This window comes from Gallus gallus, chromosome 4, assembly GCF_016699485.2.
Source record: "Gallus gallus isolate bGalGal1 chromosome 4, bGalGal1.mat.broiler.GRCg7b, whole genome shotgun sequence".
In the NCBI taxonomy this organism is placed as follows: Eukaryota; Metazoa; Chordata; class Aves; order Galliformes; family Phasianidae; genus Gallus; species Gallus gallus.
Genome location: NC_052535.1, coordinates 22,307,912 through 22,323,505, shown reverse-complemented (window position 1 = coordinate 22,323,505; position 15,594 = coordinate 22,307,912). Strand labels below are relative to the sequence as shown.

General features: G+C 38.1%; 1 protein-coding gene across 3 annotated transcripts in view; it reads left to right on the top strand.

Annotated features, from left to right (window-relative positions):
• Positions 1-15,594, top strand: part of FSTL5 (follistatin like 5) — a 265,807-nt gene that overhangs the window by 196,052 nt on the left and 54,161 nt on the right. For all 3 annotated transcript variants that reach the window (XM_015285320.4, XM_004940911.5, XM_046940561.1), the window contains exon 8: positions 14,877-14,997. In XM_015285320.4, the coding sequence (XP_015140806.1) occupies positions 14,877-14,997 (121 nt within the window). The remainder of the gene's footprint in view (positions 1-14,876; positions 14,998-15,594) is intronic.

Below are 15,594 nucleotides of genomic sequence, written 5' to 3'. Positions count from 1 at the left end.
TACCAATGTCCTAGGCTCATAGAAGGGCTCTAAGAGGAGCGATGTCCAGAGAAAGATCCTTCCTCATTGGGAGCCAGCCCTTAAATGAGGTCTAGGAGGGGTGGGGGGTGGGGGGGGGGAGCCTGGCTCCACCCCTTCCGGTCACTCAGGTGAAATTGCGTTCACCTATGCCCCTGGGGCTGACTCAGCACTCGCCTCAGGTGGTCAATCAGAGGTTCAGGCCGTGATTCAACAGTTCCCATACACGTGTATAACATGTTTTTCTCATATAAATTGACTTGCTTTTTAAATGCTTTTTATATTTCATTTTACTTTACTCTTTCTTGAATTTTTCCTTTAGTTTTGCATCATGCTGTTCTCCTATACCTGTTAGGTATAGCACTTCTCTTACAAGCTGTCTGCCCTTTGTTCTTACATTTATACAAAATCTACTTAACTGACTTGATCACCTATAAAGTTTAACATCTGCTAACATGTTTAAATTAGTAGGTTTTTAAAGGACTGTAGGTTAATCTCTACTTTTTAATGAAAACGAATGATTTCTTTCTTTAGACTACCTTAATTGAAAACATGTAATATTTCTATTTGATGGGCAAAGTTTGTGGTTTTGGGGTTACATATAGGTTATCTTTCTCTCAAAACATCTCATTTGTTCATTGTATTAAAATTAATTTCCAAATTACAACTTCCACTGTTCTGATATCATATTCAAGTCCGTATCCTAGGGTGGCCAACAGGACAAGGGAGGTTATTGTCCACATCTGCTCTGCCCTTGTGTCATGGTTCTGGCCCAGTTCAGTTTAGTTCTGTGTTAGACACAGGAGTGGAGGGAAGGACCCAAGGTCCTGTGCCATGTGCAAAGCAGAAGGGAGTAGATAAGGAAATGGGCTCAGAGGAGGAAAGCAGTGGCAACAAGCTAAGGGAGAAAACCAGTTAACTAAATATGATAGCGAAGTGCAAGATAACACAATATAATAGAATATCATTAAAATTGAAGCTAATAAATAAATGAGAGCATCCAAAAACTGAAGGCCTTACTTTAATGCTGTAGGAGAGGTGGCTAGGGAATAGGCACAGCAAAGACTAGTAGAAAGACAGTCCCGTAACTCCCAGACAGTTTTATCTTTCCCTCCAAACAGAAATGAAATAATGAAGTCTTCTGGGAGTTGTAGTTTGTTCTTCTATTCTGAGACTAGGTACCCATAACTATCAACAATCTACGGAACTGCAGCATTAATTCTTTAACTCCCAGTGAACTATATGATGTTATGATGTGGAATACTGATAACAAAAATCATAAAACTATGACACCTTGTGAGGTCTCATATGCAATACTGAGTCCAGGTCTGGGTCCCCCAGCACAAGAAAGATGTAGAGCTGTTGGAGCACGTTCAGAAGAGGGATACACAGATGATCAGATGGCTGGAGCATCCCTCCTATGAGGAAAGGCTGAGGGAACTGGGCTTGTTGAGCCTGGAGAAGAGAAGGCTTCCAGGAGTATTTGTTGTGATCTTCCAGGACTTAAAACGAACTTATTATCAGGAGATAGAATTTTTACATGGTCTGATAGTGCTAGCACAAGGGGGAACAGTTTTAAACTAAAAGGGAGGAGATTTAGGTTAGATTGTTGAGCACTTTTTCACTTGGAGAATGGAGAGAAACTGGAACAAGTTGTCTAGAGAAGCTGTGGATGCCCCATTACTGAAGATGTTCTGTTCTGGGTTGGATAGGACCCTGGGCAACCCGATCTAGTACCAGATGTAGTGGGTGGCAATCTTGCTCCCATGGCAAGATGCTTGGAATTAGATTTTTAAGATCCCTTCAAACCCAAGCCATTCTGTAATACTGTGGTCCTTTTCTTGATTTTTTTTTTTTCTAAAATGTAGTTTATTTGCCATTAAAACTTAATGTCTTCTCAAAGAACATATTCCCTTCCACTCTAGAGAGTCCTTCTCAGCAGCTGGTGAAATAAATATTTTCATATTGGCCAAAATGTTAAACTTAGTTCTTAGAAAGGGCTTCTGACATCTTCTCTTTTACTTCCAGCTTCCCATTATTCTTTATTCCTTTTCTATTCCTAACAAAACCGTCAGGAGAACCTCAAGAAAAATATCTCCCTTTGATACTATCTACTCCAATGAGATAGTATGATCCTACATACAAACTTCTCTTTGTGCTTGGTTAAATTGTTATTATGACATTTTTATGACAAAGATTAAAAAAAAAATAATTTATTATATTTGTACTTATTACTGTTTATACTTGTTTTACTTTAGGATAAGATTTTATTACCTTTTCTCCATTATTTGACGTCAAATGCCAATTTCATTTAATTGATCTGAGTTTACTGAAAATGCTGTCAAAACTGCTGATCAGATTTATCAATCTTTATTTTTTTTTTAATTTATTTATAAATATGCCAAAAGTATATATCTTTGCTCACAAGTATAGTTATTTCATTCAGGAGTTTGCTTCCACTCTTATTCTCTTTTCTTTTTTGGAATCTGATTTGGAGTCATAATTACTTCTTTAGTAGTGGTATAAATTGCACCAGAAGAAAATGTTGAGTATGTGTCAGACTTGCAAGACCTGGCATTTTTTTCCTCTGAATACTGAAAAGATCTTCTTTCATTAATCACCTAATGAATGCTACTTCAGACTGTGGATAACATCATAAACTGTACATCATAACATTTATATAACATTGTAAAGATGTACTTAAACGAGGTAGCACTATGAATTTGTGATCTTCTGGGTTAATGAAGTAAGGTGAAAAGTTGCAGTGAGGTTTCATTCAAAGGTACTGATTCCTGTTAAGATAATCTGGACATGCATATATTCTGTAACTCTAGCTTACTCAGAGCTATAATACTGCAGAAGTTTAAGGTTTGTATACATTTTCTTATGGTTGTGACTATCTTAATTTTGAGCCAGCTGATGATTCTAACTTTTTGAAAAAGTATTGAGGTTTTTCTGATTTGTCCAATTCATTCTGCAGCACATTGCTATTGTGTGAAAGAGGTGTAAAGAATGCAGGACATATATAAGGTTTTTCAGGTTACAATTTTAAAACAAAGTCCCAAAAGTTAGAGAGCAGCCTGGCCTTGGCTGCAGCCAGTAGGTAAGTTCAGTCTTTCTTAAAGTATGACAAAGATGCTTTGTTAATAATGGCATCCCATGGCTTGTACTCTTAAAGCCTTTTAATGCAATATTAAATAGGAGGGCCACATTGCCAGTAATGAGAGAACCAAAGTGCTTGGATATCTGAGAGTTTATTTTATTAAACAGAGAGGCACAAATGCTTAAAAATATTAAAACAACAACAGCAACAAAAGCAAACAAACAAAAAAACCCCACCAACAAAAATAAAATGTCTTTGCTTATTCCTCCTAAGCATTCCAGGAGGTAGAAAGATGACAGGTAGGGCTTACTTACCTACTAGGAATTTTGTTTAACTGCCTTATGCAATATTTACTGCCAAAAGAAAATAAAAGTAATCTGGAAAGATTTCATTACTGTACCTAGACAATGAGTAAATATTCAAAAGAAAAAGAAAAAAAAACAACAAAAAGAAACACCACCTGACACCAACCTATAAAATCACCAGTACCGTTACTCACCAAAGTGACTGAAGCAAATTACTTATCTAGATGAAACCTACTTAATTTGTGAACTCTGATGGGATTCCAGTAGATGATGCTGTGTGTGATACACTTTTCAAATGATGGCATTTCTCTTAATTAAATTGCTCAGTGATCTATCTACTCATAGTCTTAGTACCGTATTTACATTCTTTTCTAAATTCTATTGATGATCTACTTTAGTATAGCCTAACTTCTCTTTCATCATCCAAAATTCTGTACCATATTTAAATGTAAACAATCTTGTCATTTTTATGCCATATTTATATATCCACCTTAAAAATCTAGAACTTATTTTTCAAAAGTTTGTGTCCAGAACTTTATCTGTTTGAATATGAATCACCTTTGTCTCAACGGCTAGAATCTTTTCATTATTCTATTAGAGAACAGGTAAAACTAGAGATTTTCCTAAATTTAATGTGAATTATTGTAATGTCTATCTGTAAGTACTTTACATAATCTGTAAGTACTTTACATAGATCCTGTGGTTTTTCTTTGTCATTTCTATTACTAGTTCACAACTGTATAACTGAAATGTTGTGGGTTTTTTTACTTCAGTACATTTGACAGGTTTTAAATTATTTTTTGACACTACCTTGAATTTAGGTTCTTCTACCCTATGCATCTTCCCAGTACTTTGTGGAAAAACTTCTAATGTCTATGGGCTATCGTGCCACTTACAAGTGGGAGTTCAGGACAGAGAGCCTTGCTGCATGACTCTTTCTTGCACTCAGTAGGGATCATTGCTGTTTATTCCCTCTGAATAAGAAAGTGGGCAGATGAGATAGGAAACCGGCATGGCTCGCAAAAGACCTGCTGGGCACACTGAGGGTGAAGAAAGGTGCGTACAAGCTCTGGAAACAAGGGCGTGTCACCTGGGAAGAGTACAGGGATGCTGTCCGGACTTACAGACGCAGGATCAGGAAAGCCAAGGCGCAGGTAAAACTGAACTTGGCAAGGAATGTGAGAAACAATAAGACATTCTACAGGTACACTGGCCAGAAAAGACAGGCCAAAATGGGTGTACCTTCTTTAGTAAATTTAAAAGGAGAACTGGCTTCAACGGACAAAGAGAAAGCTGAGGTACTGAATGAGTTCTTTGCCTCAGTCTTCACTGGTGGCCAGGATTCTAGTCTTTCTCACGTCCCCGAGCCCTGCACCCCCAAGCCTCCAGGTGGGGACCAGGGGGGTAAATCCCCCCCCACTGCAAGGGCAGAGCAAGTCCAAGACCGCCTCATGAGGATGGATGAATACAAGTCTTTGGGGCCGGATGGTGTGCATCCCAGGGTACTGAAGGAGCTGGCTGAGGTGGTTGCCGAGCTGCTCTCCATCATATTTGAGAAGTTGTGGCTGTCAGGCAAGGTCCCAGACGACTGGAGGAATGCTTACGTCATTCCGATTTACAAGAAAAGGAGCAAGGAGGACCCAGGGAACTACAGGCTGGTGAGTCTCACCTCTGTGCCTGGGAAGATCACAGAATATCCACCTCTGTGCCTGGGAAGATCCAGGATCCTCCTGGATGACATGCTCGATCACATGAGGAATGAGTGTGTGATCTGAGACAGCCAGCACGGCTTCACTAGGGGAATGTCATGCTCAACCAATCTTGTGGCCTTCTATGATGGAGTGACGGCATTGGTGGAAGAGGGGAAGGCGACCGATGTCATTTACCTGGACTTGACCAAGGCCTTTGACATGGTCCCCCACCACATCCTTATCTCCAAATTGGAGGGATGTGGATTTGATGGGTGAACCACTCGTTAGATAAGAAATTGGTTGAAGGCCGCAGACAGAGGGTGGTGATCAATGGTTCTATGTCCAGATGTCCAGGTGGAGGCCCCCAGGGGTCTGTCTTGGAACCGGTGCTCTTTAACATCTTTATCAATGACATTGACGATGGAATCGAGTGCACCCTCAGCAAATTTGCTGACGACACCAAGCTGAGTGGTGTGGTCGACACGGAGGAAGGAAGGGATGCCATTCAGAGGCACCTTGACAGACTTGAAAGGTGGGTCTGGGTGAACCTAATGAGGTTCAACATGGCAAAGTGCAAGGTTTTGCACTTGGGCCAGAGAAACCCCAGGCATCTATACAGACTGGAAGGAGCAGTCCTTGAGAGCAGCTCTGCAGAGAAGGACCTGGGGGTCCTGATGGATGGCAAACTTAACATGAGCCAGCAGTGTGCTCTTGCAGATCAGAAAGCAGATGGTATCCTGGGCTCCATCATGAGAGGGGTGGCCAGCAGGGACAGGGAGGTGATTGTCCCTCTCTACTCTGCTCTTGTGAGGCCCCATCTGGAGTACTGTGTCCAGGTATGGAGCCCTCAGTACAAGAAAGACAGAGAGCTGCTGGAGAGGATCCAGAGGAGGGCCACAAAGATGATCAGGGGGCTAGAGCACCTCCCCTATGAAGACAGGCTGAGGGAGCTGGGCTTATTCAGCCTGGAGAAGAGAAGGCTTTGGGGTGACCTCATTGCAGCCTTTCAGTACCTGAAGGGAGCCTATAAACAGGAAGGGAGTAAACTCTTTGGAAGGGTAGATAACAGCAGGACAAGGGGGAACGGTTTTAAGTTGAAAGAGGGAAGATTTAGGTTGGAAGTTAGGGGGAAGTTACCAGGAGAGTGATGAGGTGCTGGAACGGGCTGCCCAGAGAGGTTGTAGATGCCCCGTCCCTGGAGGTGTTCAAGGCCAGGTTGGATGGGGCCCTGGGCAACCTGGTCTAGTAAATGGGGAGGTTGGTGGCCCTGCCTGGCAGGGGGATTGGAGATTCATGATCCTTGAGGTCCCTTCCAACCCAGTCCATTCTGTGATTCTGTGATTTAAAATAAGACTTTCCTTCATGGCTCTTCTGTCTGATGTCCAGGCTATCTGAGCACTGTCTATGAGATAGATAATACGTATAACTGCATGGCTTAACAAACATTGTACTGGCATAGCAAAATATCAGTGCCTTACCACTTTTTTCTTCATGTTTCAAATTTTGTGTAGAACTTTGGCAAATGTTAGGAATATCGTGAAGTTCCCGTTATTGTTATTTACAGTTAATAAAAGATGATTGAAATCCTGTTTTGCCTTCATGTATTTTACGTATTATACATTAGTTTTAACACCAGACAAGAAATTCTTTCATGAAGAAGGCTTTGAAGTTTAAGCTTCAAATGTTTTAAAAAGTAACACTTTAGTTCATAGCAAAAGAAAGACAAGAAAAAACAGCCTTCCTTTCTCCTACTTTAGTCTGATGATCTCATTTCTGATGTGGTTTCTGTGATCATCTAGCTACTGCTGATGATAGCTAAGTATAAGAGTTAAAAAAAAAAAAAAAAAAAAAAAACATTAGCTAATGGGATCCAAAATATGAAAAAAAAAAATTGTGTGCATTTCAGTATTCCACAGACCAGACTCAGTATACAAAGAATTTGTATGTTGTTATTTTTGTAATACACTTTACATATGCTGACAATAGAACACAAGCTTTCCAACGAATAGTTCCATTATATAGTATGAAAGCTTATGACAAAGATTTAAAAAAGCAGGTATAGCATACAGATTGTCATGGTTCTTGAAGGATTTGTACCTTCCCTGAAATTTTGAGTGATATGGTGAACATTAAAGAAGGTGATGTTCTCTTTCTCTCCCTAAAAGCTAAGCAAAAATTAAATGCATAAAACAAGTATAATAAAGAATGGGGTACTGAAATGTAAAATATTTTGAATGGTCTCCTTGATATTTGAAATCTGCTAACAAAGGCAACTATTAGTGCAACAAAATGCAGTTACTTATTTTAGAATTATAGAATCACAGAATGGTTTAAGTTGGAGGGCGCCTTAAAGATCATGTAGTTCCAACCCACTGCCATGAGCAGAGTAGTTGCAGAAAGCAACATGCCACTCACCAGCTCAGGCTGCCCAGGGCCCCATCCAATCTGGCCTTCCATGCCTTCAGGATGGGTCATTCACAACCTCTCTGTGCAGTGTGTTCCAGTGCCTCACCACCCTCTGAGTAAAAAATTTCTTCCAGTCATCTAACCTAAATCTATCCTCTTTTAGTTTAAAGTCATTCCCCCTTGTCTTATCACTATCAGACTACGTAAAAAGGCCTCCTGCTTTTAAGTTCCCTTCAAGTACTAGAAGGCCACAGTGAGGTCTCCCTGGAGATCTCCAAGTTAACAAGCCAAACTTCCTCGATCTTTTATCCTCTGATCGTTTTTGTAGCCCTCTTTTGGACCCCCTCCAACAGCTCCACACCTCTCCTGTACTTGGAGGTGGTGGGCTTGGACACAGTACTCCAGATGGGGCCTCACAGGGGCAGAGTAGAGGGAAACAATCCCCTCCTTTTCTCTGTGGGCTACTCTTTTGATGATTCTGCCCAGCATTCTGTTGGCCTTTTGAACTGCAGGAGTGGATTGCTGGCTGATGTCCAGCTCTTGTCCATCAGGACCCTCCAGTCCTTCTCTGCAGGGCTCCTCTCTATAAGTACTTTTCCCATTCTGTACTCATTTCTAGAATTGCCTCCACCCAAGTGCAACACCTCACACTTGGCCTTGTTAAGCCTCATTAGATTCTCATGTATCCACTTTCTGAGCCTGTCCAAGTCCCTCTGAATGGTGTCCTTTCCTTCTGTTGTGTCAGTTACACCGTTCAGCGTAGTGTCATCAGCAAACTTGCTGAAGATACACTTCAATCTTGCTGTTTTATGTTCTTGATAAACATATGTTCAAGAGCACTCATCTCAAGACAGATCCATTCGGAACACCCCTCATGACTGGCTTCCAGCTGGTCACAGAGCCATTGACAGCAACGCTCTGGATACAATCATACAGCCAACTCTTTATCCAACAAATAATTAGTCTTCAAATACATATCTTTCTAATTTAGAGATAAGGATGTGATGCAGGACCATGTCAAAGACCTTAAATTATGATTGATGTAGTGGTAAAACTGAAGCAGTGGATTACTCATAGAAGAGATAACCTTTTAGTATCAATTCAGAGAGTACAAGAATATGATTATGACTCATTGCAATACTCTGATTTAAATGGTTTGGGTTTTTTTTGAGTTTATGAGTTTTGCTTTTGATTGTGCAATAGAAAGTACGTATGTTTGCATTAAAAAAAAAAAAAAACTGTTTTTATATAATGTAAATATATACCTAAGTACTTTGCCTCAAAATAATACATAGTTCGTGAAAAATTTTGCAAGTTGTAGTATATGACAAACTTTACATGTGTAACAAATGAGGAGAGTATTTAGTAAGGACAAAATAGCTAAATATAATCAAAGTTTACTTTGTTTGTAATAGAAAATATTACTAATAGAAAATGTTAATATAGATTAATAAAACATTTATTTTAGTAAATGTTAATAATTACTTTGTAATTATCAGAAATATAACATTATTCACATTCCCTGTAGGAAATAGGGAATTTCCATCCTTGTTTCTATAACTTGGAGGCAGACTAGATCAAACAAAATGACATGTACTGTAAAGAAGAAACATAAATATCCCACTACCCATAACGTGTAGAAAATATAAGACTCTTGTATGTACTCTATTTCATATTCTGAAACTTCATTTTACGGACTCTCTGAGCACTGTAAGATCAGTCTTGTTTTGTATCAGTGCCCAGGTAGATAAAGACTATTGCTAAAAATCGTTATCATGGTCGATCACTGTAGAGAGGAAAAAAAGTAGTTGTTCCAACATAACTAGTTTCAGTTAGTGTGAAAGTCTGAATAGCCCTTTGTTTCACTGCCACCTTACCCACTGAAGCTTTCTTGTGATAAAAGATTAGACTGATGAACATGGAATATTGTATTAATGGTTTGAGCAAAGGTAAGATGTGTGATGACTTTTAAAAATAACCAAGATTGGCTTGGTTTCAAGCCAAACCTGCAAGCAGGTTTCAACTTTTTGTGTAATACAGCCTTTGCCATATACTCCAACTCATACTAAGTGCTTAGTTCACATTGATTGGTATACACTGCCTAAAGGCTCTATGTAAGAATTTATTTATTTATTTATTTATTACTGTTGTGTTTGGCAAGCTGGGCTAGTCTCTTTTTAAATGAAGCTGCTATGCTAGCATGCAAGCTTTCAGTATTTTTTCTCTGTACATGAGCAGAGTACACCATTGGACATACATCGCTCCCTTTGTTGAGTGTCTTTAGGTCTGTAGTTTTAAAAATCTTTTGTATAGGAACTCTATTCAAAATCTTTCTAAGCATAGATGTACTGTTTTCATACACCTGAGGACTGCTCCAAAAGTAATGCCTCTGTCACAGACTTATCTAGATCTATCTGAGTCCATTACTGGGGGACAGCAGGCCCACTGGCCCAAGAAGGGGAGAGTAGGAAGGGTGGTGTCGATGATTTATGGACTGGTTCAGCCCGGTTCAACAACTAGTGGGGCAGGGGACCCACACCCCAGGAAAAGGGGAGATGGAAAAGGGGAATGTGTAGGGAGATGGGATCTGGGCCTAAAAAAAGAACAGCGGCAATGACCTGGGGAGGAAATTTAATTTACTAAATATGATATCAGAATACAAGATAACACGGTGTAATACAATATATAATTGGAACTGAGGCTAATAAATCAAATAAAATGAGAAAGAGAGTGTTCAAAACCAAAGGCCTTACTCTAAGTTGAAGGCAAAACAGCTGGGGAGCACAGCCGCACACTGCCCGGCAGCGAGAGAGAGAGAGAGACCTTTGACTTGCCAGGAGCTTTATTTTCCCCTCTGAATGCAAAGTCCTCTGTGGTATGTAGTTCTTCTCTTTTGAGAGCCAGGTATTCAGAAAATTGGTGGTCCACAGAAGTGGGGCATTAACTCTTTAACTCCCAGTGCTTTATATGATGTTATGATGTGGAATACCAAAAACCAAAAATCATAAAACCATGACAGCCTCCTATTTATTTCCATGGAAACTACAATTGATACAAAGAGGACAATGGCACTATTGGATATTTAATAGATATTGAGCACAATAATGCTATTTATCAGCAACAAAACACTATTTTACAACATAGTCATCACCATTAGCTATGCATTTTTGCCAGCAATGAACAAGAGCTTTCATGCCTTTCTTTTGAAAATCTGCACTGGCAGAGCAGACTCGCTTTTTTACAGCTGCTATTATGGCATTGTTTCTGAAAAAATGTTGCACACACAGTCCTTCTTTAATTGGCCCAAACAGGTGGAAGTCAGAAGACATTAAATCTGGACTATGTGGTAGGTGTCGCAGGAAAGTTCAGCCAATACTGGAAATATGTTCGATGATATTCAAACTGGTATAGGGCCTGGTATTATCATGTTGCAAGAGAAACGTTGTTTTCTTCTCTGACCTGGTTCCGGAATTTTGAGCCTTCAGTTTAGTCAGTGTCATGACTTCAGCCAGTGTTGATGTTTTATCCAGGTTCCAGGAAATCCTGGAGGATCACCTCTTTCCTATCCCAAAAGACAGTACACATCACTTTACCTTTTCTTTGATGGGGAACTCACACGTTACTCCATGGATTGCTATTTTGATTCCAGCTAGTAGTGGTGACACCATGTCTTGTCACTGGTAATGATGAGATCCAGGAAAATGTCACCTTCAGCCTTGCATTGGTACAGTAGGTCCTGACAGACTTGCCTATGATGTTCCTTCTGTTTCTTTGTGAGCGTTCATGGGACCCACCTACTACAAACTTTGCTATAATCCAGTGTTGCCACCAACGTTTTCTCCAACGCATTGGAGCAAATATTTAACTCTATACGTAGTTCCCTGGTCATAATCCACTGATTTACATGGATAAGCTAACTGAGCTGCTCTTCATTTCGTAGTGTGACATCTGTATGTGGCTGTCTGAAACATGATTTTTCTTTCACATTGCTGTTGTCACTGCTGAAGTGCACTGCCCACTGCCTCACTGCAGTAATATCCACTGTTTGGTCTCCATAAATGTTGAGCAAGTGTTGATGAATATCAGTGGGTGCCATTTTTCCTGCATGAAGGGATTCATCTCTACTCTTTTGCTTTAGACATGCTTCTATGTCAAATGCCATTTTGTCAGACTGCCCCTCTGCTGCTATCACATGACAACAAAATGTAAAGGAATGTTGGTGGGAAGGTTCAACCCCTACAGCAACATCTGCCAACATCTGCCAACATCTGCCTCTGACAGTGTGCACCAATATAATAAAATGGGAGGCATTACTTTCAGATGTATGAGCAACCTTCATATACTTAGTACATATCTACTGTACATTACAACCAAATTCTGTCTAGGCAATTATGTATAAGATAACGTGAGTCATGTAAGTGACTTTGTGAGAATGTGGAATTTTATGGCACTTTTTATTATGGTTTATCTTTGTGTTCTAAGGGAACATTTAACCTTATCAGATTTCAAAATAGCAAAACCAATATAGTACAAAGTTGCTGCAGGTTTTCCAGGATAATGGATGCCACCACTGAATGCTAGATGTTACTGTTTCCTCAGGAAATTAAACAACAGTTCTTACTGTATTCATAAGAATAACAGAAAAATCATACATTGCTACTTAGTTACTTGATACAGAGTTCTCTTCATTTAAAGTAAGATAAATATGGATCTTTTTCTAAGGTTTGCAGCATACAAACAAATTCTCTTGAACTATTGGCCACTGTCTGTGAACTAATGGCCACTGTCTGTGTATCACAAAGTCCTATTTTAGATAGGTAACAAAGAGTGTTTGTAAGGCAAACTTAGGATATGCACAAAGATTTCCTCAAAATCAGAGCTAGAGATTTAGTTTGATGTTCCGAATTAGTGCATGATCACCTTTTTTCCATATTGATAGAATGATGCTGCAGCTTACTATTGTATATTACAATTATGTAATATGTTATACTGTGCTTTTTTTCTTTAAGTTTTGACTTGATTTACTGCCTTCTCTTAGTCTGGTTCTTCAATTAGTGATTTGGTCCAGATTTATGATTTGTCTTTATTACATCTTTAATATATGACAGTGAAAGTATGCAACATTTTTTTCTTAAGAAATTCAGGTTGTTTTCCCTCTTGAACCAGAAGGAAAAGCTTAAAATATCTTGGATTAGTTCCTTATACTGTCATTCTCAAATTTCTTCGTAGTATTTATTTTCCTCCTGACATGCAATAGCAAATTGCAGAATTGCAGTGCTCTGCCAGCATAAACAGAGAAACTGATTATTTGGAAAGTAGGAGTTATAACATTGGCATTAACAGGTAAAGTGTAACTCTGAACTGAATTCTCAGTTTACATTATGCAGGTGAGGTTTGAGCAGGAGTGTTCGGATGCACAGAGTAAACAGAAAAGTACATGTATGATATTTTTCGTTTGGGGGCAGAATTTTTTTTTTGTTGTTGTTGTTGTTGGGGAAGGTTGTGATCTCTGGATAAGAGGAAAATCAGTATATTAAAAGCAAAAATTATTTAAGAGACCAATGTTGACAATAAATTGGTGTTTAAAAAAAAAAAAAAAAAAAAAAAGAAACTCCTCAACTTTCTATAATACTAAACACGTCCAAGCAGTGTCCCACTATACATTCTTCTGCAGGGAGAAAGCTGACAATGTTCTTTCTAGAGCTGATAATGAAGAGTAGCAAGAAAATGATCACAGTCTTTCTCATGTGAAGAATTAGTATACACAAGCAATTTACATAACCAAAGGAAATAATTATTGTTTTATAAAGAAAAACCACTTTTAGGTTTCTGTTGTACTACTACACACTAAGGTGACTAAGTAAAGATTCGTTGCCAAACAAATGTTTTCTTTCCAGTTGTTTTACTTGTTATTCGTGACACACATAGTGATTCTTAAATGTGAGGCTCCTCAACAGAGCAGAGCAGTAGTGGAATCATTGTTAAAATAATTGTTCAGTTCTATCTTTTTTATTTCTGGATGACAAAAATAGTTTCTTGATTTTAGAAGAATCATGTTGTATATGTTTGAACATTTATACTTTTCTATTTATCATAAGCATAACTTCTAACCCTCTTTTTAAGGTCATCAAATATTTTTTTTTCCAAAGGTAAAATAACCTTTTTTTTTTCCTATATGTATTTATGTTAATGTTTAAAATCTTCGGTGGTGTTCATCTGCGTGCCTGTATGGATACAGGTTCTGTAGGTGACTCTAACTTGTGAATTATTCTATTAAGCACTTAAGTATGTGTCACAGTTTAATCTCAGAGAACTCTGTCTATGCTTCATCATCACTTTCCAAACACTGCTTACAGTATTTTGTTTTCAATGTGTTGAATTATTTGCTTTAATTAACAAAACAAATACTGAACTCAGTATACTAATAAGCCAGACACATCCAGTTTGTAGCTCTAAAGCAAAAGCCCTCCCTAAAACCAAATTGCTTTGAGTAAAAAAAATCACAGTGTCATAGGGTGAATCTTGTTGAAAACTGATATCTTTGAGTAAAATATCCAGAGAAATGTTTTATCAGTGGTATATTTGAAAAATAAAGAGAGGTCATAACATAGACATCCATTTAATTAGAAAAGAGCTATGATAATCAACCCTTTACTACTTAAGCCTGGATTTGCAAAATCTAGATGAGTTTAATTTTCTTATAGCTCATTTCTATTTTACAAGCATGTAGATGTCATAGCTTAGACTTTTCAAAGAATACTTTGAAGAAGTTCACTTTTGTAAAGGTATTTTTAGTCAAACAAATTGTTATTAGCCTAAGTAAAAATAAACAGAGACTACTATTTATTTCATATATTTTCACAATAATTGACATTGAAACTTGTTTGTATTAAGTAAATGATACTTAATATTAACATAACAGATGCTAGACTTTACCAGACTGTTCTTTTAAGGTCGTCTTTTAAGATAACATTACTTTTAAATTGACTTAATTACACTTCCACAGGATGTCATTTATCCTGTTAATTTCTGCAGAAGTTTAGGTTTTTTTTTTTTATCTAACTAGATTCAAGCCAAAAATAGCTTCTCTTTTGCAAATAAATATCATAGCTAAATAAACAAATATAGTCTTAGTACTTCTGAATTTGAAACTGAAGTAGTATTTTCTTTTACTGCCCCAATACAAACCTCTGCCATTTCCAAAACATAAAAATATCAGGATTTCAGATTACTGTCAGCTATTCTGGATGCATATTTGATAGCATCACAGCTTTGTTGCCAAAATAAAGAGCATAATTACTTTAGAGATACAGATGTAATTATGATAACCTTGTTTTTAATCTTTCCTTGTAGGATTTTGGAGATGATGGGTCCTTGTACATTACTAAGGTTACTACAACTCATATGGGAAATTACACCTGTTATGCTGATGGCTATGATAAACTCTATCAAACTCATATTCTTGAAGTGAATGGTAAGGAAAAATGCACTAATTACTAAGTCATAAGAGACTAGAATTTGGATTTTGTTAAGCTGATCTGCTGTTGCCTGTTTTAAAAATCTTTTTAAAACACCTTTGGCAGAAAAAGGGAGAAAGTTATTTTTCTTTATTGTTCTATAAATTACCTTGCAAATCTTGTCCATTTAGTACTCTGTAAGAGTAAAATTTATTAAAAATAGTAAGTTGGTGTAGTAGACTTCCTCTGCACACTGAAGACATGAGCATGTTACCAAGAGAAAAATACATATAAGTTGCTCTGAAAGTAATGCCTCCTTTTTTGTTTCAGTGGAAATACCTGGACAGGTACTAAGAGAACAGTAATGCTAATTGATAAAGCAAAGTCTCAGCTATGACACATTATTTTTCAATATAGTCAACAACATCAGCTCTAGATTTTCACCAGTAATGAACAAGAGCCTGCATGCCACACTTGCAAAAATCTACACCAGGGGAGGGAACCCACTTTTGTTGTCACTACTGCCGAAACTCACCACCCACTGCCTCAGTGTGCTCAAGTCCATGTTTAGTTTCCATAAACATTCTGCAAATGTTGATGAATGTCAGTGAATG